The sequence below is a fragment of the Lutjanus erythropterus genome, chromosome 21 (assembly GCF_056507025.1).
Source record: "Lutjanus erythropterus isolate fLutEry1 chromosome 21, fLutEry1.hap2, whole genome shotgun sequence".
NCBI classification, from domain to species: domain Eukaryota; kingdom Metazoa; phylum Chordata; class Actinopteri; order Lutjaniformes; family Lutjanidae; genus Lutjanus; species Lutjanus erythropterus.
Window position 1 is genome coordinate 13,157,698 of NC_139337.1, and position 25,408 is coordinate 13,183,105.

Below are 25,408 nucleotides of genomic sequence, written 5' to 3' on the forward strand. Positions count from 1 at the left end.
GCCTCACCTGGCCATAAAAACGGTGCGGGGCCACCTGGTGACGCATGCGCACTGCAGCGGGTGTGGACGAGAAAGGAGACACTACCTGGGAAAAAGTGAAATAGGCTTGTTTGTGTAGGAGCTGGGTAGGAATAAGTTATCGTACTTTGGTTTTTAATGACAATAAAATTAGTTTTATTAAAGCAATAATGATAATAACGAACTACATTATTTATTTGAGAAAATTGTGAGATTCAATCACAGTCGGTACTAATCACAGCCTCTGTTATTAATTAAAAGAAGCACAACATTAATTATATTTGCAGGCAAATGTCCGCTTCAGCTTTTATCATATAAAATCACTATTTTATAGAGTAGCCATTTCTTTTACATAATGTAAATTTACATCAAAAATTAATTTTGTTTTGGCTGAAAAAAGAGTGAGAAAAGTGATTTGTTCACATTAAAAGCCACGTATAACCTGTAGCGTGGTTTACCCTGTACCTAATTCCTTTTTTTTTTTTTTAAATAAATAAATAATAATAATAATAATAATAAATAGAACTTGTTAGATAATATGCTAAAACTGCCAGACAATTAAAGTGCATTGAGTAGAGCAAAGTCGTGAATTATGTTTGTCTTCAACTGTCATAAAAATAAGAATAAAAAAAAACCAAATGTGTTACTCCGCTGGGTCAATTAACCTTATAATTTTTTCTTTGACTGTTCTTTCTTAGAAAACATGAATTCTCACTGCAAATGAAACTGTGTCAAGTTAAAAAACTTGAAGGTTAACTGCCAACATCATTACTTCTACCCAGAAAGCTACCCCTGCTATTGTGAGGCTCATTATTTATTTATCCACTGTTTATTTCTAATACATACTTATGTAGACCCCTCCGGCCAGGAGCGAATGAGCTCTCCCTCTCTGTCTTACACACGCACGCACATTCACGCACACATACACACGCACCAAAACACACACACTCACACACAGAGAGCGGACAGCAACACGTGCGCTCACATAGGTGATAATGGTCAAAGCTTCAATCCAAAAACCCCTTTTTTCTCCTCTTTCAAGTTTGTGACGGAGCAGAGGCTGCAGACGGGACGCACACAGTTGCGGTGCACGTCGCTGTCTGACAGCTGCATGGATGGATCTCTCACTACATCAAACGCTCATATGAAACATATTTAATACGCACTGAGAATATTGGACAAACTTTTTATGGATAACTGCTCTTTATTTCGCATTTTTCCAATAAATCCTTCATAGTTGTGTTTTACTTTTTTTGTTTTGTTTTTTTTTTAAATTGCATAATTCCACATAGAATCTATAGATTTTTTTTTTTTTTCTGGTGTTAATATTTAAAACAAGCCTTCATGTTTGACTTCAAAGGCGAACACATTTTAACTGCACACACAATACCTGCAGCTATATAGACCTCACCAAGACTGGACAAAAGAGAGGGAGGTGGGAGAGGTGGGAGAGGGGGGGATCAGAAATATTGTTTGGGGCTCTGCTGCGCACTAAGGGAGGAGTAAGTTTTAAAGCAGAGCTGTCTGAGAGAGTGGGTTACTCTCAGACAAGAGCGGGGTCCCTTTTGAATATCCAGCCTGTTTGTCTAGGGCTTGGTTTCAACCACTTCCACCACAGCACCGGGCCTCCGGCAACGTTCAGCTTCCTAAAACTGCGAGCTGTGTTTAATAGGCGTCGGCAACGGCTGCACCTCAGGCACTCTGTGCAGCCATTCATATTTAGACAAATTACACGGCATTATCATTATTATTATCATTATTATTATTATTATTATTATTATTATTATTATTGTCATTATTATCATTATTATTATTGTATTAGTTGTGTGTTTATTTTGTATGTTCAAGAGTTGAAATTGTTCAGACAAAACCAAATCTTTTTGCGTAATTTACGCGTCCTTCTAGTTGCCAAAAATGTTGTGAAACATTCTGGGAGCTTTTCCTCCTTGTTGTTTTGTAATATTGATCGTAAAGGGACGAATTTCTTGCCCCCCCAAGTTACAGAGAAGTTGGAAAAAGACAAAAAAGATTGGGAAAAAAATTGGCAACAAAGATCTGTTGGCTGCAGACTCTCACCAGCTAGACGTGCCTGACTGTAACTATCCCGTCAGCAGTACTCAAGGTCCAGAAGCTTCATGTAGCTTCGTGATATTCATGACATTGGTGTGTGTTCAGTGAGAAGGTTTCAGGCCCAGTGTGTGAAACGCTGCTCTCCAAGCAAGATAAATTGTGTTCTAGCGCCACCCTGCTTCGAGAGAGGAGGGAGGACGCCCCGCCGGTGGATTTAAGACAATATTGCAGCAGGTAATTGAAACCAAATGAGAATGTGAGCGCAGTGAGCATTCCAGTAAGTGAAACTGCCAAACCGATGCCAGTCAAGGAAGCAGGTGGTCAAGAGAAACATGTGGAACTTGATGAAAAATAAAATATGGCCACGGGTCAAAATTCAGGCTTATGTCAGGCTTGTTTATCACTTAACCATAATTTGAATAAATTCACTTTTTAAGCCACTTGTATCCACCTGGACTTCTTCGAGAACTTTATCACATTTCCAAGACTACTTGTCCATTTTAATGTTAATCACCCAACAGAGCTCCAACACTGAGGACCCACGTTGCAATGCAGTGAGAGGTGATAATGTTCATGTTTGGTCCTGCTTCTGTGCAGAAATTTTATCCTGAATGTAAAGCAAAATATATGTGGAATATCACTGAGTAATAAAAGATAATAATAATAATGAAGTCCACTAAAGCTTGGGGACGTCTTGTATGTCTTATAACGCAACTTAATCTAATCCTGTGGTGCCATCTTGTGGTTGAAAAAAATAAATTCAGCTTCCACTTTAGTGTCTGAGGACCATCAACTGTCTATCAGGTGGTGTTTGGGGCCCTCAGTGAATTAACGCCTAAAGTTTAATTTTTCTCTTTTTGTGACTTTTTTAAACAGGGTTCAGTCTCTCCACTGTTTGTTCCTGTCCTGCAGTATATACATAAAACATGTTTATGAAGTTATATCGAAAAACAGAAGTCCCCAAAGATGAGATTCCTTAGAACAAATTAATTTAGTAGAACTAATAGAATTTCTCTATTTACATTGCACAGAATACAACGAAATTGAGTAGAAATCCTCTCGGGGCATTTAATTAAAGAATAAAAGTGGAGAAAAATAGAGGATAAAATATCTTAAAATATATAGCTAAGTATTTGATCTAACCCATGAAACAGACATGAGATAGCACTTCTGAATTTTGCAGATTCGTTGAATCATAGTGGTGTAGGATAGGAATAAATACAAAATATAGATACAAAAATATATAGATACATAGGTGCGGTTGGAATATAAATATCTGCACAGTGGTCTATTTATGCCTACAAAGGTACAGTCGGAGTGTAAACCTGTAGATGTCACTTATAAATTGGGGCTGTCAATGTGAAAACAGATGGGGAAGCTTTACTCAGGGACACCGAGGTGACACTGTCACACTGTAGGTCACAAAAACAGAATTATATGTCAAACATGTTAATGAATCATTAATTGTATACACGTTAATAAAGTGATTTGCTCCTCATATTTTCTGACTGTATAAATACATAATATTGTTATGTAGCCTACATACCATTTATGAACACAAGTAATAAAATGTATCTTTTGAAAAATATAAAAGAAATGATATATTGTATACATAAGTGTGTTTAATGGGAGTTAGAGGCGTGCGTGGAATTGCCGTTGCGTTCAAGTACAGAAACACACTAGTAGTCCGGTTCATGAAAACAGATGAGGACGCATGAGAGCTTGTGAGATTATTTCGTATGACATAAAATAGTCTTCTGCAGCAGCTTGTGTAGTGACAGTGACAAGGCCAAGAGCAAGTTAAAAGTTGTGTTTAGAAGAAGACAGAATCTCCTTTAATATCCACGAAATGTTATTTAATCTTCTTTAAAAACAAAAAAACAGAGAAACGTCATTTTCCCTTGTTTTATCAATCATCGTTACGTATTCACTAATAATTCAAATTACTTTTAGAAATTCCGGACGTCATGAAGGCAGCAGCACGTTCCAAACCACTACGGCCTACATTTCCCATCGGGCACCCTGCCTCGTGTTATGTGCGCCAATAATTTGTGTTCGGTGGAGAACAGGCTGCTGTTGACAGCGACAGAGGACAAACACAAGGAACAAGGTTGTATGTCGCTACACTTGTGTTTCACACTTTCATAGTTGACAATGTTAGACGTTTAAACCTCTATTTTATGTTCAAATAATGGCGCATATTTCCTAAAGTGATTATACCTGTGCATTTATTGTATTCTGTTGGTTGTCTTGTTAGCCGTGTAGCAACACTGATGCTAGTTTGTTCTGGTGCTCATGCTCATGCTGGTTAATCTTATCTAATAAACCAGGCACACACACACACCCCACATTGAGACCACAATGTAACGATATTTGTTCAAAAACAGACGGGTGCTGTTGTGACAGCGCGAAAATTTCTTGGACGTTATGTTTCTGTATCTTCTGTTACCTCAGCTAGTTCTGTGTAACAGCTCCGTGTTGCAGCACTCAGACAGTCCTTTAGCCATTTTTCAATCTGTAAGTACTTGTTAGGTTCAGAAGAGGTAGTTTACTGAGTTTACTACTTACTGTACACATTGAGTTTGTTCGTTCATTCACACGCTGTGTCACTGACAGGTGTCCAACATGTCTGTGGACTGGGTAGGATGTGGATACGCAGCTCTGGTCGCATCCGGGGGGGTCATCGGTTATGTGAAAGCAGGTATGTTGTGTTGAATTAGGTGAGAAACAGGTTGAAGATTGTTTCCAGTAATCTTTAAAAAGCACTGATGTTTTGAGATGATGATGATGATGATGATGATGATGATATCACTGTGGTCTTTGCTTGTTTGACTGTCTTTTAAATATTACCCCTTCTCTGATGGGTTCAGTTACATTAACCCTCTTTAGACATCTTCAGTTAGAATTGGGATGATAACCTCAGTCTTATTCATGTTTATTCAGTCATTTTCAGGCACTATAAAATAGGGGTTGATCGATATGTATGCCAACAACTGAACAATTAATAAAAATAATTTTAAATAAAATGTTATGTTGCAGAGATGGTCCTTGCCTACACGTCATATTCTACAGACTTAAGACAACTTTTTCTCTTTGTTTGGAAGGGGTCCCATCAAAATCACACCATAATCATTTTTAATTTGTTTTTCTATAAAAATTTTAAAAAATGACTGGAAAAAATGATATAATTCAATCTAATATCGCAAATCATATCAAAGCTGCAAAGTCAAAATAATTGCAATTAGATTTTTTTTTTTTTTCAGCTCTATTGATTATGAGCAATCAAGGAAATGGATAACCTATATCTGGAACAATTCACATTTGAAAATCTTGGTTTCATAAATAAACTATTATGTTGCTACTGTATAGGCTGAAGTTATGACTTCAACAAACTACATTATTCAGCCATTTTCAGTGGTTTAACTGTGAAGCAGCATGCTTGATGAAAAAGATCATAAGATTTTGCAAATGCATTCCTCTGTGTCTGACTGCCTGTCTGTGGCACAACTGCCTTCAGTCTTGATAAGCTATTAGTAATAACCTGTCACTCATAATGTGTCACCAGTCAGATAATGTTGTGAGCAGGAAATTAAGTGAAACCACTAACTGCAGACTACAGACAGGGAGAGGCAGCTGCATCAGAGCCAAAGTTATGCATTTTTAGATTAATTCATTTTATCGGCTCTCAGATTAAAAAAACAAAACATGTTTTCAACAATTGTAAAAATGCTCAATATCAGATCTGATCATCAACAAGGCCGATAATTGATCAGCCCCCACCATAAAACTAAAATGTTCCTCTCTTAACACACTAGTGTATACATGCTCTTCTGTCAGGTGGGTGTCAGGCGCAGCTGCTTACCTGCTGTGTGTTCTTTCTTCCAGGCAGTGTCCCCTCTCTCGCTGCTGGGCTTCTCTTCGGCAGCCTTGCAGGTTTTGGCGCTTACCAGATCTCCAATGACCCCTATAATGTTTGGGTGTCCCTCGGTTGGTATTATTCTTTATATGCTGTATGTGTTGCATGAGGATAAACTAGGTCGACAGGAATGTGTTTCTGTGGTCAACATTTTCTACCACATGGTGTCTTCCAGCTACATCGGGAGCTCTGACTGGCGTCATGGGAAAGAGGTTCTACGCATCCAGGAAGTTCATGCCAGCCGGGTTGATGGCTGGAGCAAGGTATCCATCTCCTTTATATGACTAAACTATTTGATTTTACACAAATAAACATGTTCCAGGTGACGTATTGATGATTTCTGTGAAGGATGATGGAAGCAGTTGTACTTTGTCAGGATAACTAAATTTGACTCAAGATGAACGTGATAATTATTCTAGTCACTGTGCTTTTTTTTATCTTTTAGATAATTTTCAGTGCTGTGTATAATGGCTCTAATGTCATCATTTTGTTCCAGTCTTCTGATGGTGGGAAAGCTTGGCCTGACATTGCTCCAGAAACCCCAGGAGTCCTAATGGAGTGAAGCTTCTGATGAGTGCTCCATCTTCTGTTTCAGCAGCAGCCTGTCAGCATTTGTCATTTACTGTTGAGTATTCATGTAATTTTGTAGAAAAAAACAAAAGTGTATATTTGAGGGTGAAATATAACACCTTGTTTATATAATATTAATGGTTGTCTTGTCCTTTTTGAACTTTCATATTTATTAGTATAAAATCTTTACAAAATGATCAGTCAGTTCATTGCATAATACAAACAGGTGTGCAGTGGTCTTATGTTATCACAATAAGTTGATGTAATTATTTTTATAGCCTTTACACAGAAGTTTTTTGTAATAACTCACCTATGGTGAATAAAAGCAGAGGGTATATCGTATTGCAGAACTGTATATGCTTTATCATCAATAGTAAAATAATACTTGACAATAAAAACTAGTAAAAAAAAATGCTACTGTGCTACATTTAAATCCTACTCAAAACATCCCAACACTAACAGTAAAATTGGCTCACACTGGATCCTTCAGGAATACAGTGGGATTGTCTCGCAGACGGTATCAGTCTTGGTTCAGCATCATGGCAACAGTCATCAAAACATAGACACTCCATGTTACAGTACAGTTAGTTAGATCCTACATGTCTCTGGACACAAAACTATACCACCGTGACATAAAAATGTCTCCTAAAAAGAGGATGTGTCTGTGGAGTACACCTTTTATGACATTACTACCAGCTACCAGTAGAAGATTTGAGGGAGCATACGGATTTTCCTCCAGGTTTGGTGTTGAGTATGGTTGAAACTCTGTTTGTGTATGGGTTGCATTTCTGCACAAAAACGTGTACCATCACTGGGCAACAAAGTCCAACAAGGAATAGAAGCTCTCTGTTCTCTCTGAACTACCGATTTCCACCATATTTGGACGTCCAGTCCACCCTGCCGTGGACCGGCTGTACGGGGGGAGCTCTGGTCAGGAGATTCCCAGAGGTTTTCCCCAGGGCTGAGTAGCTGCTCCCCTTCATCTGAGTCCTGTCTGTCCTCCTCTTCCAGCCCTCGTAATCTGGAGGAACATGCCAGTCAGTCATTTAATCTTATATACAGTAGCTTTATACTTAGGTATCTGTCTTATTAACCTTTTTATATGAGACATTCACACCAGCAAAAAAATAAAAAGTATTTCTTTTTTAAGCATCAAAAGTAAAGATAAAACTGGTATTGTGAGCAGCAAAAGTAATAGAAAGCAAAACAATGCAGAAGGACAGCTTTTTACATCTAAAATATGAACAATATGGACCAAAAACTAGAAATAATATCAACTATTTCAAAATGGCAATACCTTCATTAGTTTCACTCAAATATGAGTTGGATACGGGCTTGACCCTTGCAGATTTTGCTTTGTCTTTTTTATTGTCAGGAGAAGAAGAAAGATTGACTGTAAGAGTGAAGAAAGAGGAGAAACAGTCCCAGTGAGTGAGAGTTAGTGAGAAATATGTAAGTTAGAAAATGGAAACTGGAGAAAAGGAGTAAAAGAGTAGGAAAAGTCAGGCATGGTATAATAGTCAAGGGGAACCACACGAGAGCAGTTATTCTTATAGGAACAGAAAGCATATTTACTTAAGATTTAGACTTGATAAGATGTGAGAGAATTAGTTTTACACAGCTTTACATTAGCTTTACATATATGGAATAAAATCTTACTTGTGTGCTGGCCAGCCAAAGGGGCAAGCTGGATTCTCTGTCCCACCGAGCCCACCTCTTTCTTTTGGAATGAGGGCATATAAGCACCAGAGAGGTTATATTTGGTGCTTACAAAGTTCCCTAAAAGAGAAGAAAGACAGTTTATGGATCTTTATTTCTGTATTTCATTGTTGCATCCTCCTGGTAGCCAACCAGCACCGGCTCCATATTAGACCTGTCACAATAACTACTTTTGTTGGATGACATATTCTCCCAGAAATAACTGCAATAAACAATACTATGGCCATTTTAAAACCATTTTATACTCATAATGATCTTGATATCATATACTGATGTCATTATGACCGACAATGACCAAACCAAAGCGAGCACACAACGAGAGGACAGAAGCAGGGCAACCAAAAATCACAGAAAAAGGTGTCTTGGCATTTTTTTTTTTCTGTTCACTCTTCTTTGGCGCTGTGAAAAAAACACTTAAAGGCTGCGCCCAGGCCTTATAAATGATAGGGTTAACCATGCGCCCAGCCTTAAAAACCCCCAAAACATGCCCTGGTATCTCCTCCTATTCAATCACCATACATTCAACCCTTACACATGGATTCACTGATACTAATGAACACTGGTTCCCAGAATCCTGTAATTAGTAGAACAAGATTGTAAAATATATTTATCTTTACTTTTAACATTTTAAACAATTTCCTCTTAGAACCGTCACAGAAAAAAATCATATCCCACAGGAACTGGCTGGAAACAAGCTGATCTAAGACATAAGAGCATATATAAGCATACAACATAATGTAATATGTATAATAATATAATATCTCCAGCAGGTGTCAATGGATTTTGCTCAGCTTATATCTGGTTTATGCAGCTGTGGTGATTGCTGCTGCTGCTGCTATTTATTATTCTTCTGATTTTTTTTTTAATTGTGAAAAAACAGTTGCTATCTGAAGTATGTAAGGGTACTCTGTGTCAAAATTTGAGTGCAAGTTAAAGGTGCTGAGACAACAAGTGTTACAACTGTCCCCGGTCTCCCCTGCTTTATGTTCTTCAAATTCTTCAGTGAGTCTACTGATTAGTAAGAATTTATCAAATTATCAGTATTTTACAATATGCAAATATTAATGGATTTCAAAATCACTTTTTTTAGCAGAAACAAAAACATTTGCTAGGCCAAAAAGATGCATCACTGAACCATATACAAAATATAGTTTAAATGAAAATAAAGACACTTTTAGGAAAAGTCAGGAACCAGCAGCATTGTATCTTTTAATTAATCAAAGTTACTGCACATAAATATAAACGTGAAAATGGTCAAAATGACCATCATGGCCATTCTAGTATGAATTGTTTAAGGCAGCTGCTACATATACAACAGCTACTAAGAGCCCAAACAGTTGACTAAGGCCAAGTGATTGAAGTCATTCAACTTTCGCAGCGACACCATCGGTCTGCTCAACCAGCAGCCACAGATGGTTATCAGTATAATTAGTGAAAAGCCTCATTGTTCCCTCATGAAGATGTTGTGGTTGTGGTGCAATTTACCATCTATTTAGCCACTGGAGCTCTTAGTTCTCTTCTTAAACTGTGTATTTGTACCCTTGTCTCCTGCAGAGCCTTTAGCAGCAGGTTTCTTTCACATGGTAAGTCACTGGCTGAATACCTGAAGCCGCCATACTAACCACAGCTACAATGTTTATACACAAAGGTGCTTTAGCATGACAAGTAACTTGCAGAGATATCTAAACACAGTCTAAACTCTAAACAGTTCACATGAAGTCATCTCAATGAAATACCTTTGGAGAGATCGATTTTCTCCAGTATTCTTTCTTTTACAACAGATTTCTCTGGTGGGCTATCCTCAGATTTAGAGGCATTCTCTTCTACTCTCACAGCAAAAAAGTAGAGCCAGAGGAGATATGCATGCAATCAGAGAGAAAAATAGAAATGGGTGAGAAAATTGAGAGAAAAATGTTAGCAGTGATGCTGAAGTTTGCAGAAATAAACAAAACAGACAGAATAAAGAACAAAAGATTTCAGTGGAAAAATTATATTCATGAGTAATAGATAAGTTGTATCGAAACAAACATCTCTGTGTGTGTGTGTGTGTGTGTGTGTGTGTGTAGGGAGGTGGGACACATGAGCAGGGGGGGTGCAAGTTGAGGGCCATTTAAGGTACACTTGATCTTACACCAACAGTCTTAATCTCATGAATAAGCAATGGAGAGGGAGAGACAAGGTGAAAGAAAAGAGACAGAAAAAGAAGAGAGGGAAGGAGGGAGCACAGCAGGGACCCGTATTGTCTGTCTGTCTACATGACAAATGATTTATAGAGGTCTCCCATCTCTAAAGTCGCAGACGCTTAGGCTGCTCACTCCTAACAGCTTCGGTCAATGGCCCCATAACTACTGATCAGGAGACATTAGCTGCAACATTAGCATTTAGAGCCTTTGTGTCACAAAGAGGACAGGTCATATTATGTAACCATGGCTGACACTGACAGATGCCAGGTTTCCACTGCATGGCAAAATGTGGCTAGTCACGCTGTACTCATTATTTCTGAATAAATAGATATAAAATAGTCAATAATTGCCTAATTTTTTTTAGCGAAACATAATGTATTAGCCTAGTTATAGATCCCCAAAAAGATAGTTGATTTTTAATTAGCTTTTTTGTCATTGTAAGTCTGCATATTTTATGTGAGATTCCCAATGTACATTCCAGACAGGGTACAGTACGCTATCTGATTTTTAGGGATTTCAGTCTGTCTATCTTGAAATTAGCCTAGAAAAGTGTAATTTTTTGTTGTTTTCATATGTGCTGTGCTGTTCTGTTAAAGGCCAATTTAAAAAGGGCTTTTTTTGAGCGGAGCTTTTCCTTGTCTAATCAAGGGTCTAAAGGACAAAGGGTGTCACAAACAGTACAGATAAAAACATGGTAAAGTCCCCTTAGGGCAAGTAAAAACCCATGTCAGGCAGGTGAATCTGGCAATTTACTTGTCTGGCTGGTAAAGTTAAAAAAAAGAATTAAACTATTTAACTATATTGAAAATTGATCAGTCATTAAAGTAATTTTTCACACAATATGTCAGACAATGCTGTTTTCATTTTCTCAAATATGGAGATTATCCACTTTTCTTAATTTAATATCATATTATATTGAGTATCTTTGGTTATGGACCGAGAAAGCCAGACATTTAAAAACATCACCTTTAAAAAACTGGAATTTACATTTTTTAAATTATTTTGCATCCCTTGATTAAACATGACAATCTGATAACCACTAATAAATAAAACAATTTGTACAGGAGGAAGTAAAGACTGATTTCAGCCAAGTAGATTTCTGACCCACTTGCCTAACATACTTATAATTCTCCATCAAACCGGGAAAACATTTTCATAAATAACCTAGAACACAAGTCATTTAATTCCTTTCAACATTCTGTTAGCTCTAAAAGCTGTTGGTAGAAACCACAGTTGTTTTGTGTTGTTCGATATGATTTCTTCAACATGTTGGTGAACTCTGGAAACCTGAGCGCGTCCACGGCACACTCTATCAACCTCTTAACGCCTCTTCATTAGACATCCGTCCTCACCTGCGTTGGCTCTGGTGACAGATAATCCTCCTCCAATAGGAGCAAGTGGTTTATTTACAGCGTTGGAGGAGTTCTCCCACAGGTCACGCAGGGTCATACCGCTCAACTCCTTATCTCCAGAAGAAGTCTGATTCTTACCTATCAACCCTGCAAGCAACAGAAATTATGTGATGTATGAATACTAAAAATCACCATGTCGCCTTCTTTTGAAGCTGGTGGCTCTAAATTAAATGAATACTATTGTTTATACTTGATATGAAGATTATTCTCCATATATTTTATATTTATTGAGTGGAGTCAATCACTATAATGCTTGCATTATAAATCACTAAGGGGATCTCATAAGCAACAAGCATCATCACACAATCACAGGACATCTAATATAAAAAAGACTAGGGAGCCATAATGACAGAGCGCCTGTCATACAATTCTAAACATTTTGCTACAAAACCAAATGTAATTAAATTAATGAAATTATGATATGATATGAGTTACTGCTGTTTATGGTCTAAAGGACAAGGGGTGTCACACACAGTACCCTCAGGGCAAGTAAAAAGCCATGTCAGACAGGTGAATCTGTCAGTTTACTTGCCTATTCAACTTTTGAAAGTTTAGAGTGTATAATGGTTTAGAGCATCATGATGGAAGTATATGTGGCCACTCCCATGCTCTATTATTGCTCACATGTTGTTGCAGTAGTCTTTGGGTTGATACTATTTATCATACAATGTTTTTATACTCAATTTACTACTCAACTGATAAAAATGTTTCTTTAAAAAGCCCTCCAAAATACAACATTAAGATACTAAGACCTTGAAGATTGTCACAGAAAATTTCATGCTGTGATTTGGTATAAAAAAAATTGACATTTGGAGATTTCTGCATGAATTGCATTTTTTTGTTTGATTGGAAGGTGAGCATTTCTGCTCTAGGGATTGCTCAGATATCCCTTATCATCAATATTTGTATGAAAACCATACATCCTCTGAATGCCCCAGGTCTCTAGTTTGTCACTACAGGTTATTTTATACACAGTGGTCAAGTTTCAAAAAATGGTTTCACTACAATGAAATGGTTACTGTGGAGACATCGCAACACATGAATACAATGGATTTCATTGTATCCGCAGTCTTATCTTAGTCATACCCAATTTGTGCAATTCCAGTACTTTTAGGGTGTGTAGTATGCAGAAATACTACAACAGAATAGGTGAAAAAAACACATATATACTGCATCCAAGTAACTGCAAGGTTTTGACCCAAACTGCATGGGATTAATCTTTTTAACTCTGCTGAGACGTCCACGTCCACAGGTGATGTTACTCTGTTTCGGAGGCTGCAGCAGGCTCAGATTTAAAGCCAGAGTGAAGATACTGGCATCATAGGAAATTAGAAGACCAGAACTAGAAGAACTCACGCTTGTTGGGAAGGGGGCTAAATAACGCTCCACAGTTAGGCTAAATTTTGGCAAGGGAAAAGTGGCACAGAAATTTTTGAAGCAATCCACTGAACTCAAGATATCTGAATGAAAATGGATTGTAAGGGTACCCAAGAGTTTCCCTGTCACAGACATGTGCACTTTATGCTAAGAGGGGAAATGATGCAAAGCCTTAAAGAGAATGGAAAAACTGTTTGTAAGACTTCTTTCCAATGATAAAGATGACCTGATTAGTTAGTCATGCAGTCTTACCTGGCAAGTATCGTGACTGGCTCAGATAGTGCTGCCGTGCAGCAGATCCTGGGAGATTAGAGTCCATTTGGCCAATCTTAACATTGTTGGGTAACTTAGTAACTGTGCTGAAGGAATACAGAGGTTTCTGCTCCTGGGGCCTGAAAACACAAACCAGACACTTAAAGATTTGTGCTCAAAAAGCACCTAATTTTCATGTAATGGCTTGAATGTGAGCCCTACTCCTATGGGTGTAATGTATTTATTAATTTATTAAATAATTCAAACAGATTGGGCAGAAATTATTGCATGTGTATATATCATTTTCCAAAATATATTACCACGAAAAAATGCTGCACAACTCGGATAACCTACTGTCATCTTGAATAATGCATGATGCACAAGACAGCAAAATGTAACACACTTTTAGTATTCTGCAATGCACTGAAAACCTGTGTCAATGCTTAAATTTTTTGTCATATTGCCAACCCAGTTCTGTTAAGACATTACAGCACTTACTGTGGGCGGTGCTCCTTGGGGCTCCTCTCCTCCTCTACATTCCCCAGAGTGGGTTTCTTGGAGTTGGAGGCGGCGGTTTCTGATGGGTCAGATTCCTCCCAGCTGTCTGAGGTCTTGGCCACTGTCTGGCCCCAACGACGACGGCCACTCTTCAGCACCCCCATCCCACCACCGCCAACAGTGTTCTCACTGCCCAGCGATGCTGCTTTCTGCAGAAGAAGACAAATAAATAGTCGTCCAAATATACTGACATGTTTTAATTACTAAAATTTGTCTTACTAAGATAACTCCAGCTCTCTGCTATGTTCATTATCCTACAAGTCTAATATGCAAAGTCAGGCACCAGAAGGACTCCTTTATGTATTAGTATTCTGTACTTCTCTTCATAATCTAAGGCACTTTCATTCTGTAATTTTATTGAAAATGAAATACAATAAATAAGATCTGATTTGCATAAAGGCACTCACTGCATGGCTGAGGCCTCCTGGTTTACTCTCAGTTTGGGGAAGGGGGATCTGCTGAAGAGGCTGATGCTGCTGTTGGTTTCTGGATGACGATGTGGAGGCTTTGGACTCAGAAGAAGACTGCTGAGGATCAGTCTTGGACTCTGAGGCCTGCTTTTGAGCCAGTGATCTGGCCTGGACCTTCTTTACCTCCTGGCTCTGAGGACGAGGCCCCAAGATCTGGCCTACCTGGAAGTACGGGTAACGCAGGGACTGGGAGAGGAGGAGAGGAATACAGACTGTTGCTCTGAATATTCTGCAAGCACAATGAGTATATATTCAACCTTCTGTACCCCATAACACCAGAGTCACGCATTCTAAACCTTGTACATACTATACAAACAACACAAATCTTGCACACTCAAACCACTGTTTTTTTATTCCATTTAAATAATTATGCCCTTTTGCTGAATGGGTTTAAAATCAATCTAAACTGCGTTCTTAGAATGGCCTAAAACAAGATGTACCTCCTCCACCTGGGAGCTTTTTAAGCAGAGAATGGAAAAGCACTGTCACTCCCTCTGGAAAGGTGTTCCCTACTCAGGGTCCACAGGGTAATTCAGCTGTCTCACCGGAGTGTAAATTATCTTGAACTACATGATGACCACATGTTGTACGTAAAATGCAACACAGAGCACACTGGTAGTGGCAGAGGGTAATGAAGTATGGCTTAAACACAACTTAAAATGACTGGGATTAGGATGCTAATGCAATTTCAGCATGGGAACTAAAAATAATCTGCATGTAGTGATCAGTGTTGTGCTGTCATGGAAGACAGGTATGTCTTTTTTTTAGGTTTTAAATGAAAATATGTCCAATGCTCCAATTTGTTCATGACACACAAGTTAAATCAGGGACAGTCGCAGACACCTGTTGCTTTAGTACCATTATGTGTAGACTTTATTATCAGTGTTGATGGCCGAATAAAACAATAGGCATATTTTCTTTTTTTTCAATTTCACTTGACATTCAATATTATACTAATACACAGTATGTAAAATTTGTTTTAGCCTTCACACCCAATATTTTTTACAGTTAAATGCAGAAAAAAATGAAGTTTTAATAAGAATCTCAAACCAACATTCAGACAGAACCTCAGTGCTTTCTCCTCATTTTCTCGCTCTAGTCTGTGTAATCTTGCTGTAAATTTTTGACCAATCCCTCTTTTTAGATATTCACATAAGAAACTGGCTCAATCATGTTTCTTTCCATTAATAAACATAGCTAAACTTAGGTCTGTTGTGTCTAGAAATTAATTAAACATGCTAATACAAGCATTTATCTCATCACGTTTAGAATACTCAGAATTTCTTTTCACTTGCGCCATCCTCATTTCACCGACTACAAACAGTCCAAAGTGCTGCTGCTAGGCTCTTAACATAATCAAACACACAATTCAACAGATGATTTCTTTGTCTGTGAAGCACTTTGTGGCTGGTGTCTGTGAAGGATATTCTATAAATAAACATAACCAGACCTTTAGACTCGATCTTGAGGCTTGGCCTTGCCTACCTGTACAGCCGTGGGTCTTTTTTTGGGATCCCACTGCAGCAAGTCCTTCATCAGAGCAATAGCCTCATTGCTGGCATTTGGAATGAGGGTCTTCAGGTGAGTGGGCACACATTGGGGAAAGCGAAAGTTCATAGCAGCAGCAAGTTGGTAGCCTTCTGGCCAATCCGTCTGAGGGAAGAGACAATCAAATGGTTAGTCATTATCATACTGTATTTATTAATCAGTTGTTTACAGATTGAGTAATGAGACATGTCTGTTGCTAGTGTTTACACTTAAAATATCTCACCACTGGAAATATTTTGTACTCATGCCACTTTACCAAAGTTGGTTTTAAAAAGGAGATTCTTCATTTTAAATTTTATATAAGCATAGGGAACTCTAAACTTTATAAGGACATACTGTCTCAGTGTAGAGAAATAATTTATCTCATACTGTCCGTGACTTTAAACAGTAGGGGAGTAGTGTCACAGTTTCAATGTTAAATCAAAACTGCTGCTTTCCATTTCAATAATCAAAATCAAAGGCAGACGATTCCCCCAGCATTTTATTTTTTAGAAACAACAGTTCAGAGACGCCACAGCATAGCTTACAAGCCAATATATCACACTTGATACCATATATACTGTCTTTTTAACAAAAATATAAAAGACAGTTGTCAGGGCATAAAACCAATGATTTGTTGATAGCCTTTTCCCCGCTTGTTCACTAATAAACTTTTATAAACTACATATCTACGAACAATGTAACATGTACTGCATCAGTGGAAGTGAATGCCTTCCCCTTCTATTTGAGGTCGCAGACTCAGTTCCTGACCAGGTCATACCAAAAATGGACTCTGAGCCCTCTCTGCTTAGCAATCAGAGTAAATAGGAATGGATTTGGGGAAAGCCTTTAAAATGAAGTGGGAATCCTGTTCAGCGTGGAGCACACTTAAGCTGCTTTGCACGAGAGAGAGAGGAACACCGCTCCTGGCCTACTTACCTATTATTTATTTTTATCTGGCAAACATATTTTCTCTAAATAAACATAATCACGTCTTTGGCTATATTATTTCAATTAATGCTGCCATCCAACAAGTTTTGGGTACTTAGAGTTAAAACCCTGAATGATAATTTCCACTTGTCTCAGTTTCTTCTCACCTTTTTGACAGTGCCTAGGACTTGGCAGATCTTAAAGATCTCATCCACCTCACTGTTGCCAGGAAAAAGAGGTCTGAGAGTGTAGAGTTCAGCCATGATGCAGCCCACAGCCCACAGGTCAATAGGAGAGCTGTAGGTAGATGACCTGAGCAGGACCTCCGGAGCTCGGTACCTGGACAGAGAACATACTCAGATAAACAGTCCATACCAAACAGCTACACAGAAAGAGACGATAGCCATCACGGTGTGAATTTTACGGTCTAGCACACTATAATGTATGCATAATTTATGCTTTCTTCTGTGTTTTAGACAACTATTGACTGTCAGTACACTCACCATCTGGTTGATACATAGTCTGTGTAGGGAGGTTTGGAGCGTATCTCTCTGGCCAGTCCAAAATCTGCTATTTTGACCAGTTCTGGACCCATGCACAGCAGATTCTCTGGCTTCATGTCTCGATGAAAGAAACCTGTAGAAAGATTAATATCAAGCTGAGCCACTATGTAAAGAGTAAATGTCTCCTTCTAATGTGGACTTTAAATGCCCAAATTGTGTATAATCATATGCAACTATTCTACATTAGTATTTTACATTCAGCGCAAATGTTGCAGGTGAATTGGTGCATATTTGCCTTCCACAGCAGTGGCCCAGGTTTGAAGGTCTGTGTATTCAAGGCCTGAGTATCCGACACTTTATCATTCAACCATGGACACATTGTTCCTCTAATCTTAGCCAAGCGGTTTTAGTTACTTAATCTTACATGTGCGGTGACTTAATTGCCCCATGTAGATATTGAAGGGAGTGTATGTACATTAAAAATGGCGATGCATTTAACAGTATTAACATTCCTTGTAATATTTAGAAACCAAAGTAATCCAGGTGACATTATGTTTCCCTAAAAATGTGTTCTGCTAATGAAAAGTAGTTGCATATGAAGGCAATTTGCACAGTGCTAATCTTACATGACCCAAAGTATAAGCATGAAAAGACCTGGGCAATTTGATAAACTGCATCTTTTTAATTTCCTTTTTAGTGGCATGAAAGTGAAATGTCTCTGCTGATGAAAGAGATATACCTAATGGAGCTAAAATACTGAAAGGCCCAGTGTGTAAGATTTATGGGGATTCACTGGCAGAATATGGAAGAAAGTGAATATAAAAGTAAGTTTTCATTAATGTATAATCAACATCAATCATTGTGTTTTTGTTAGAATTAGCCATTACTACAGAGGGTGCCGGCCTTCTTCAAGTAGGCTGTCATGTTGCACTGCCATGTTTCTACAGTAGCAAAGAAAGGACAAACTAAACACTGGTTCTCTTACATACTTGGAAGGGGAGGGCGAGGCATCTACAATCTGAAATCTCACTGCAGGATGCCACTAAATCTTATACACTGGTCCTTTAATGCTAACATAAACTATGCTATGTCTCTTGAATGTATCTGAGTAGAAACTCACCTAGTAAGCAACCAGAATGAAACAAGTGTATCATTATATATGAGCTTTACATACATTGTACATACTGAGCTTGCTAGCTGAGGGTCACACTAGGTTACAAGACTCATTACAAAACACGCCCAAAAGAACAACTAGAACGCCATGCTACTTTTAAACAGTTAAAAAATGATAGAGTAAAGCCTCTTACCATGCTTATGCACAAAAACCAACCCAGATAGCACTTGAAACATGATGTTCCTAATCTCATTTTCTGAGAACATCTTATTCTCTCTAGCAGCAGAGCAACGAGGCAGAAAAGGAAGGAAAGGAGGGATGAAAGAGACGTTAAAGAAAAGCAGTTAAAAGCAATAGAAATCCTGAGAAGTACAAGCATTCTGAATGTGTGGAAGCATGGGCATGTAGTGTAAAACACAGGCTGATTGTGAAACTATGTTTCTGTACAATATTTTAAACACGCACCACTATGAGGCTTCCACACATCCAGTCACAGCAGATAATGAGTTAGATGACGCAGTTATGAAAGGTTCACAAACTACAAGATTCTAGTCAGTTAATCACAGTTTGACTTTGGTTGAAATATTCCACATTTCTTACTTTTACAGTTGTCTCTTTGCTTGTATAACCATTCAAAGAATCTTGCAGTATGCAACCACTCTCATGCACGTGCAAGGCATGAAGGGAACACAGTACACCTACCATGTTTGTGAATAAATGACAGGCCTTGTAAAATCTGAAAGCTTATGTTTCGTATCACTGATTCAGGGAACAATTTTTTTCTGTAAACATAAAATTGATAGAATTCACATGAGCCTGCTAGGTTAGCATCATCACAAAAACAGCATTGTTTGTCTTTGTACACATATACTAATTGGTAAAATATGCTGAAAACAAAGTATACATTAACATATAAAATACACTTAGCTAATAAACTGAAAAGCTGTAACATCGCAAGCTTCCTTGACTTGTCTGCTTTTTACCTTTCACAAAAAACAAACCCTTGCGTGTGTGTAAGTGCAGTGCACACACACCTGGGGTTTCCAAACTAACAAAAACATCAGGGCTTCCCCAAGAGAAGGTGTTATGTAAAGGGCAAACTTTTGAGAGCATGTTTACATAAATATATCCCACTGGAAACCACTGGATCCCATCAGATCATTCAAATTACATCACCAACTTACTATAGTGTTAATAAGTGTCTGGACTGGCCATGTGTCAGGCATGTGATCCAGCGGAGAAGCTCCCAATCACATGGCTAGCATTTGTAAACTCCGTGTTTTGATAATGATATCAAACTAGACCATCTCGTGCTATACACTGCGTACACACGTTTGCATTGTGAAGTGTTTATCCTCTTACCTGTCTTTCATAAGTTGGTAGAGGTTCTCCTTCATATACTCAAAGACAAAGTAGAGGTGATCATTCTCTCTGATTACCTCCTTCAGTTTGACCACATTCGCATGGTTCAGCTTCTTCAGTGACTGGTGTGACAAATCATAAAAAAAAGGCAAGAATCACTACATGTAATGCCATAATAGGTTAATCATAGAAACAGAACACAGAACTGTTCTTCATTGTCATTCCTTAACTGTAACCTTATCCTTTAACCTGTATAAATTTAATTCTGTAACACCAAAAATTTAAACTCCTATCTAATTATTAAGGAATACAGAACAGTCCTTACCTTCACCTCTCTTAGGTTCATACATTCTTCCCATGAATAAAACTTCCTCTTCATTCTGTAAAAAAAAGAAAAAAATCAAAACATACATTAATTTAAAGTACAGATCACATATGCATCAACTAAAGAATAGAAGACAGATATATGGTACATTACCACCACGTACAGTAGAGCCACCATTTGTGTGTCTTCATCAATAATTCAGCTTTTCTGAGGCATCTCTAATTTCAGCTCATTTATTTTCAGAACAAAAGCTGTAGATTGTAAAGTGATATAAACTGATACCAATGTTTTTTTTTAACTTGAATTAAGCGTAAAACTCATCTTTGCTCAGCTGATGTGTTAAGTCGTCAGTTTTATTACGGTATGTGCTGCTATGTACATATGAAAACGATACACCAGCTGGTATATGGGACACCTTTACCATAGCTTATCTTCTCTAATCGTCTCCATCCACCTGGAATTATGTAAGAGTTACAGAATGTACAGATATCTTTTTCTCTTCTCTGGGCTCCGGCCAGTTTCAGTCCACAATGTCAGCAACCTGACACACTCCTTCTACTTTCACTCCCTTTCACCGTCACCACATGTATTGTCTTGCATGGTAACCAAATGATCAACGAGTGGACTCATCTCCCCGGTTTCTCATCTATTATTGAACCCTGCTGCAACACTGCTGAAACAAAGGCATGTAAGCTAGTTTGTTTGCCCTGGTGATGGCCGGAAACACACAGACTTTAGTCCTAGATTTAATTCTATTTTTTGATTAGTATGATGTTTACCCTGGGCAAAGTATAATTCATTAAAGATGACAGTCTGATTTCTCACTTTTGGGAGATTGGTTGGTTTGGACAGAGCGATATTTTTTTGACATAACAGCAGTTTCCCAGTTCGGCTTTATACTTAATTAAATTAATTGCTTCTCTCAAGCAGCATAGCAGAGTTCGGCAATATTGTTAAAATCAAATATCATGGTATTTTTTATTTAATTTCTTGCAATTGATAATGTAATGGTATTCTGGGGATGGATATTGGTGCTTACATTCAATATTCAGTGTAACTAGGGGTACACAATATGGAATCACAATATTAATATGATGTAAATATACTGTCATGTTCAACAAAGAGAGACTATATTTACATCTTTATGACAAAAAAACACAAAAAATTATAATCATCACCTCTTGATGGCCACCAGTTCTCCAGACTCATTGCTTCTCCCCATCAGCACACTGCCATAGGTGCCATCACCCAGCTGCTTCAGGGTGGTGTAGCGATTCATCATCTCTCAAGATGGTTTCATCAGCTTGTTAACTTTCCGTGTTCATGAAACAAGTTTTGGAAACACAGAGCTGATTCATTGATCGAATGTCTTTCCTTCAGAAGAGTTCAATCGTTCCTCTCCCAGGAGACTGGCTTTTCGGTTGGCCAGTATGTGACGATGCTCACCAATTCTTGAAGTTCAAAACTCATCTTGCAGTAAATGATCCGTTGTTAGAAAGGTTAGATCCTCATGATGTAGGTCAGCCAACAGTTGGCACTGTGCCTGTGTAATCCTTCAGTAACAGAAAAGAAATACACATCAGTCAGCAGCAAACACACCAATCAACAAATACAATAAATTGGACAGTTAAAGGCTTTACCAACTCCTGAAAATTCCCACAAAACAGAATTTCTAAGAGATGTGAGGACATGAAAATTCTTGTTTTTCCATCAGCGTGGAGGATTAGGTGCGTGTCTCACTAGAAGGAGGCTCCAACATGACCACCCAAGGGAAATGACACAGCCAGCCCAAGGCAGATTAGGCCAACAGGGATGTAAATAGGATGTTACATCACCATCACGCTTACTGGCATCCACTACCTTTCCCAAGCGTCCTGAGTGGCAAGAGGATTTGATTGAAGCCACAGGCCATAATGATCACACTGTTACGTTGTATTCAGTCAAAGGACTTTGTTGTCACAGAAATACAAAAACAAAGCAGTTCTCCGACTTAGGTGACTCTGCTATACTTTATTTTCCTAAATGTACTTCTGTCCATTGTTCTGTTTTCAATTGCAACATGCTGCCCTAAATGTTTTCCCTTAATTTATTGTATGATATCCATATATATTCTGACATCAGCTTCATGTCTAATACCTTACAGACACTAAGGTAAACTGAGTAGCCTCCCTGAAACCTTTTAAGCCTTGGTTATCCTTTCGCATGGAGGATTAATGTTGGGTTGCATGTTTCTTAAATAGAAGACCCAGAAAAAGATTTAGCCAACAAAGAGTGTATCCTGATATCCCAGCTATTGAAAATAATTACATATACCCCAGCTATTTAGTTAAATGTTGTGCATCACAGATCCATTTCTGTTTGTGAGATATTACAAAAGCTGCAGTTGTGACAAAAAAGTGGCTAGAATACTGTTCATTTCCTCATCAACTCACACTTCTCGAGCAAGGCAATTAACACAGATGGTTCTGGTTAAAACAGCAGTCACCCTATGTGCAACTGTAAGACTTCACTTAAAAACAGTACTCTGACCTAATAAGGCTAACGAAATGTGAAGGAAAGTAGTCAGGAAGTATTTTTCGGATAAACAAAGGTTAATGGATATATTGGTACCAAATAATGAAATGCACACTCGTGATCTAAGAAATAAAAGCCTAATCATTATGAGTATGATGACGGAAGGATTTAAATTCCATCTGGCAGCTATTTTCATGAAACTTTAGTTAAGTGTGTTGGTGAGCAAGTATAACCTGTTTCCTTGAGTGCTGACCTGCTGTATTTAGGTTAAAGGAAATACCGTTGCAGGTAAGCCAAGGGCAGCTAAACAAAATGAGATTAGTGTTTATTTCATTTAATTGGGCCAGAAACTCCCATCCAAAGAGAATGTCCAAACTGGATTTAGCTCTACGACTCTGACTTTATGAATGAATCATCAGTGCAATTACAAATATGTAAATGTTTAAAGATTTGCCATTCTATTTGCACACTGTAGTTAGACTTCTAAATGTATCTTTATTCAAAGTAGAAATGATTTCTCTAAACAAAACCCTGCTTCATATCCAAGTCTCACTGAAACAATAAGCAAGAGGACGAGAGGAGAGGCCAGCCAGCGGACTGCTGGCCTGCACTCAGCTTTCACATATGGCAATCTGTTGTGGAGGGATTTAAAGGGAATTAAGATGTGTATCCAGGCCACATGACATTAGGAAGCTATTCAAGGTCAATTATATTGAAAACACACGTGGACACCAACCTAACAGTGGAAAAAAACAGAGTAGCTTACGTTGAAGTTTAACATAAATTCTAAACGTAACAGCTAAGTTTTTATGTTGTTTCCCATAACTAGTAAAATGTACTGTCATACACATTCAACACACAACAAGCTAATCATAAAACAAAACAGACGACCCTCACTTTGCAAAGGACGTGAAATGGTGACTTCGCTAAGCTTCTGTTGAACTGACAGCGTACTTTACGAGAAAAAGAGAAAAAAAAAACTAGAGAAACGTTTGTTGGTGACATGTCAGTTTTTTGACAGCTCTGATCCACTACCATCTTCGTTCAGGCCTATTTGTCTTTTTCGCCTTCTTTTCTTTTTTCTCGGATAGTTGTAAACTCACCATCTTTGGTCTGTAGTTCCTTTACTCTGTCCTCGTCTGGTTCCGCTGATAGCTCGACGTTTCTGCACATTAAACTCACGCAGTATCGAAAACATAAGCCTAGTAGCTCTAACGATAAGGTGCGTGTGTGTGCGTGTGACTGCTCCCCTTGGAGACGTACACACAAACGCGACGCTCGTTGCCAGGTGACAAATAACGCGTGCGACCGCAAAGCTTTGTGGGACAGCGGAAGTGTGAAGCCTTCATTCAATTTTATTGTATTTCTGTTTATTTACTTAGTTAATCAAGGAATTTGTTATTATATTATATTATATTATATTATATTATATTATATTATATTATATATATTGTTGTCATGTCATGTAATTTTCATTTTCTTTTTCAGTTTCTTTTTTTTTTTTCAGTTTTAATTTTTCCCCTATAATATTCCAACCCTGAATAAACTGATAGACTGACAAAAAATATTCGAACAACGTAAAGTGAGAACCATAACTACAAATTATTTATTTATTTATTTATTTATTTATTTATTTATTTATTTATTTATTATGTAAACCCATGCCATTCCTTAGGCTGGTTTCACACCAAAGATGACAATAAATAATAATTATTTTTCAAAAAACAGCTGCTTGAACCGAAACATGCCTAACAAGCTAGGCGTGTGTCGTTAGGATTATGTTTTATGTTTATGTTCTACATTTTATTTGCACATTTAAGAAAAAACGAAGAAAAAAAATAGGAAAAGGAAGGTCAACCAGAAAAAAGTCAGTAAAAATAAAACATGCAGGTGAGGTTTAAACCCACTACTTGCATGTCTTTTTCTTTTTTAAAGAGTAAGAAAATGTATATAAATAATGCTTGTAGCAAAAGTAAGCGTGTGAGCTCTTTACTTCATCACCTCTGCGGACATCACGGTAGCTCAAGGGCTGCACCAACAGATGGAGCTGTGGGGCTGTTTTTTCATAGGCTATCGACCAGTTGACAGTTGTGAAGACAAACACATCTTAAGAATTTTAAATATGTTACCTGACCATTTAAATATTATTTAATAAAGATCAGTAGTAATAATAAGAATAATTAGTCTAGATTAAGTCTGCATGTCATTTCAACAGACTCAATATAAGCGATGAATTAATGGATAGAATAAAAGCACAAAACATCAACACCTGAGCACACAGCTTTTGAAATCAGCCCTGGTGTAACATTAGAAGCACAATGTCATCCCCATCACCTCGGCTGTTACAGATAAGATGATTCATATGAGCTGATTAATGCTTCCTTGGCGTTCATCCTCACAGCCCACACGTCATAGTTTACTGACTAAATCACATCAACTTACAATTAACTTAAGATAACTTTCCCATCTGTCGTTTTTCTGTGCGTGTGTTTGGGTGTGTCCAGGCAGGGGGTGGTCTTCACACACACACGCACACACACACACACACACACACACACACACACACACACACACACACGAGAGGCAGG

At 38.0% G+C, this 25,408-nt stretch overlaps 2 protein-coding genes across 13 annotated transcripts; one reads left to right on the forward strand and one right to left on the reverse strand.

The window, feature by feature from the left end:
• Positions 1-4,099: 4,099 nt before the first annotated feature.
• tmem14ca (transmembrane protein 14Ca) lies at positions 4,100-6,703 on the forward strand. 3 transcript variants are annotated; one of them, XM_084747232.1, is made up of 6 exons: positions 4,122-4,198; positions 4,543-4,605; positions 4,705-4,789; positions 5,974-6,075; positions 6,180-6,267; positions 6,501-6,703. In XM_084747232.1, exons 3-6 carry the CDS (start codon positions 4,714-4,716, stop codon positions 6,556-6,558), a joined length of 324 nt encoding a protein of 107 aa, XP_084603358.1. In that variant the 5' UTR covers positions 4,122-4,198; positions 4,543-4,605; positions 4,705-4,713; the 3' UTR covers positions 6,559-6,703. The 3 variants fall into 3 exon arrangements, with proteins under 3 accessions (XP_084603357.1, XP_084603358.1, XP_084603356.1); XM_084747231.1 differs by lacking the exon at positions 4,543-4,605 and having other exon boundaries at positions 4,100-4,198; XM_084747230.1 differs by lacking the exon at positions 4,122-4,198 and having other exon boundaries at positions 4,366-4,605.
• A 580-nt stretch (positions 6,704-7,283) lies between these two features.
• Positions 7,284-24,076, reverse strand: mak (male germ cell-associated kinase). 10 transcript variants are annotated; one of them, XM_084747219.1, is made up of 16 exons: positions 23,924-24,076; positions 21,485-21,859; positions 20,307-20,361; positions 19,982-20,103; positions 18,813-18,895; positions 17,506-17,638; positions 17,170-17,341; positions 16,031-16,198; positions 14,483-14,731; positions 14,016-14,224; positions 13,518-13,657; positions 11,829-11,975; positions 10,030-10,116; positions 8,234-8,353; positions 7,872-7,967; positions 7,284-7,595 (listed from the first exon to the last, which is right to left on the reverse strand). In XM_084747219.1, the coding sequence occupies exons 2-16, from the start codon at positions 21,586-21,588 to the stop codon at positions 7,435-7,437; spliced, it is 2,046 nt and encodes a 681-aa protein (XP_084603345.1). In that variant the 5' UTR covers positions 21,589-21,859; positions 23,924-24,076; the 3' UTR covers positions 7,284-7,434. The 10 variants fall into 10 exon arrangements, with proteins under 10 accessions (XP_084603345.1, XP_084603347.1, XP_084603346.1 ...); XM_084747221.1 differs by lacking the exon at positions 18,813-18,895 and adding an exon at positions 19,322-19,401; XM_084747220.1 differs by lacking the exon at positions 23,924-24,076 and adding an exon at positions 21,947-22,068.
• Between the last annotated feature and the right edge of the window lie 1,332 nt (positions 24,077-25,408).

Excerpts from the sequence above, each read along its gene's own strand:
- tmem14ca (XM_084747230.1), top strand. The coding sequence starts at position 4,516 with ATGTTTCTGTATCTTCTGTTACCTCAGCTAGTTCTGTGTAACAGCTCC. Across the intron at positions 6,076-6,179 it reads TAATGTTTGGGTGTCCCTCG|CTACATCGGGAGCTCTGACT; the intron begins GTTGGTATTATT and ends GGTGTCTTCCAG. Across the intron at positions 6,268-6,500 it reads GGGTTGATGGCTGGAGCAAG|TCTTCTGATGGTGGGAAAGC; the intron begins GTATCCATCTCC and ends ATTTTGTTCCAG.
- mak (XM_084747219.1), bottom strand. The coding sequence starts at position 21,588 with ATGATGAATCGCTACACCACCCTGAAGCAGCTGGGTGATGGCACCTAT. Across the intron at positions 17,639-18,812 it reads GGTTTTTGTGCATAAGCATG|GTTTCTTTCATCGAGACATG; the intron begins GTAAGAGGCTTT and ends ATCTTTCTACAG. Across the intron at positions 7,968-8,233 it reads TTTGGCTGGCCAGCACACAA|TCAATCTTTCTTCTTCTCCT; the intron begins GTAAGATTTTAT and ends TCACTCTTACAG.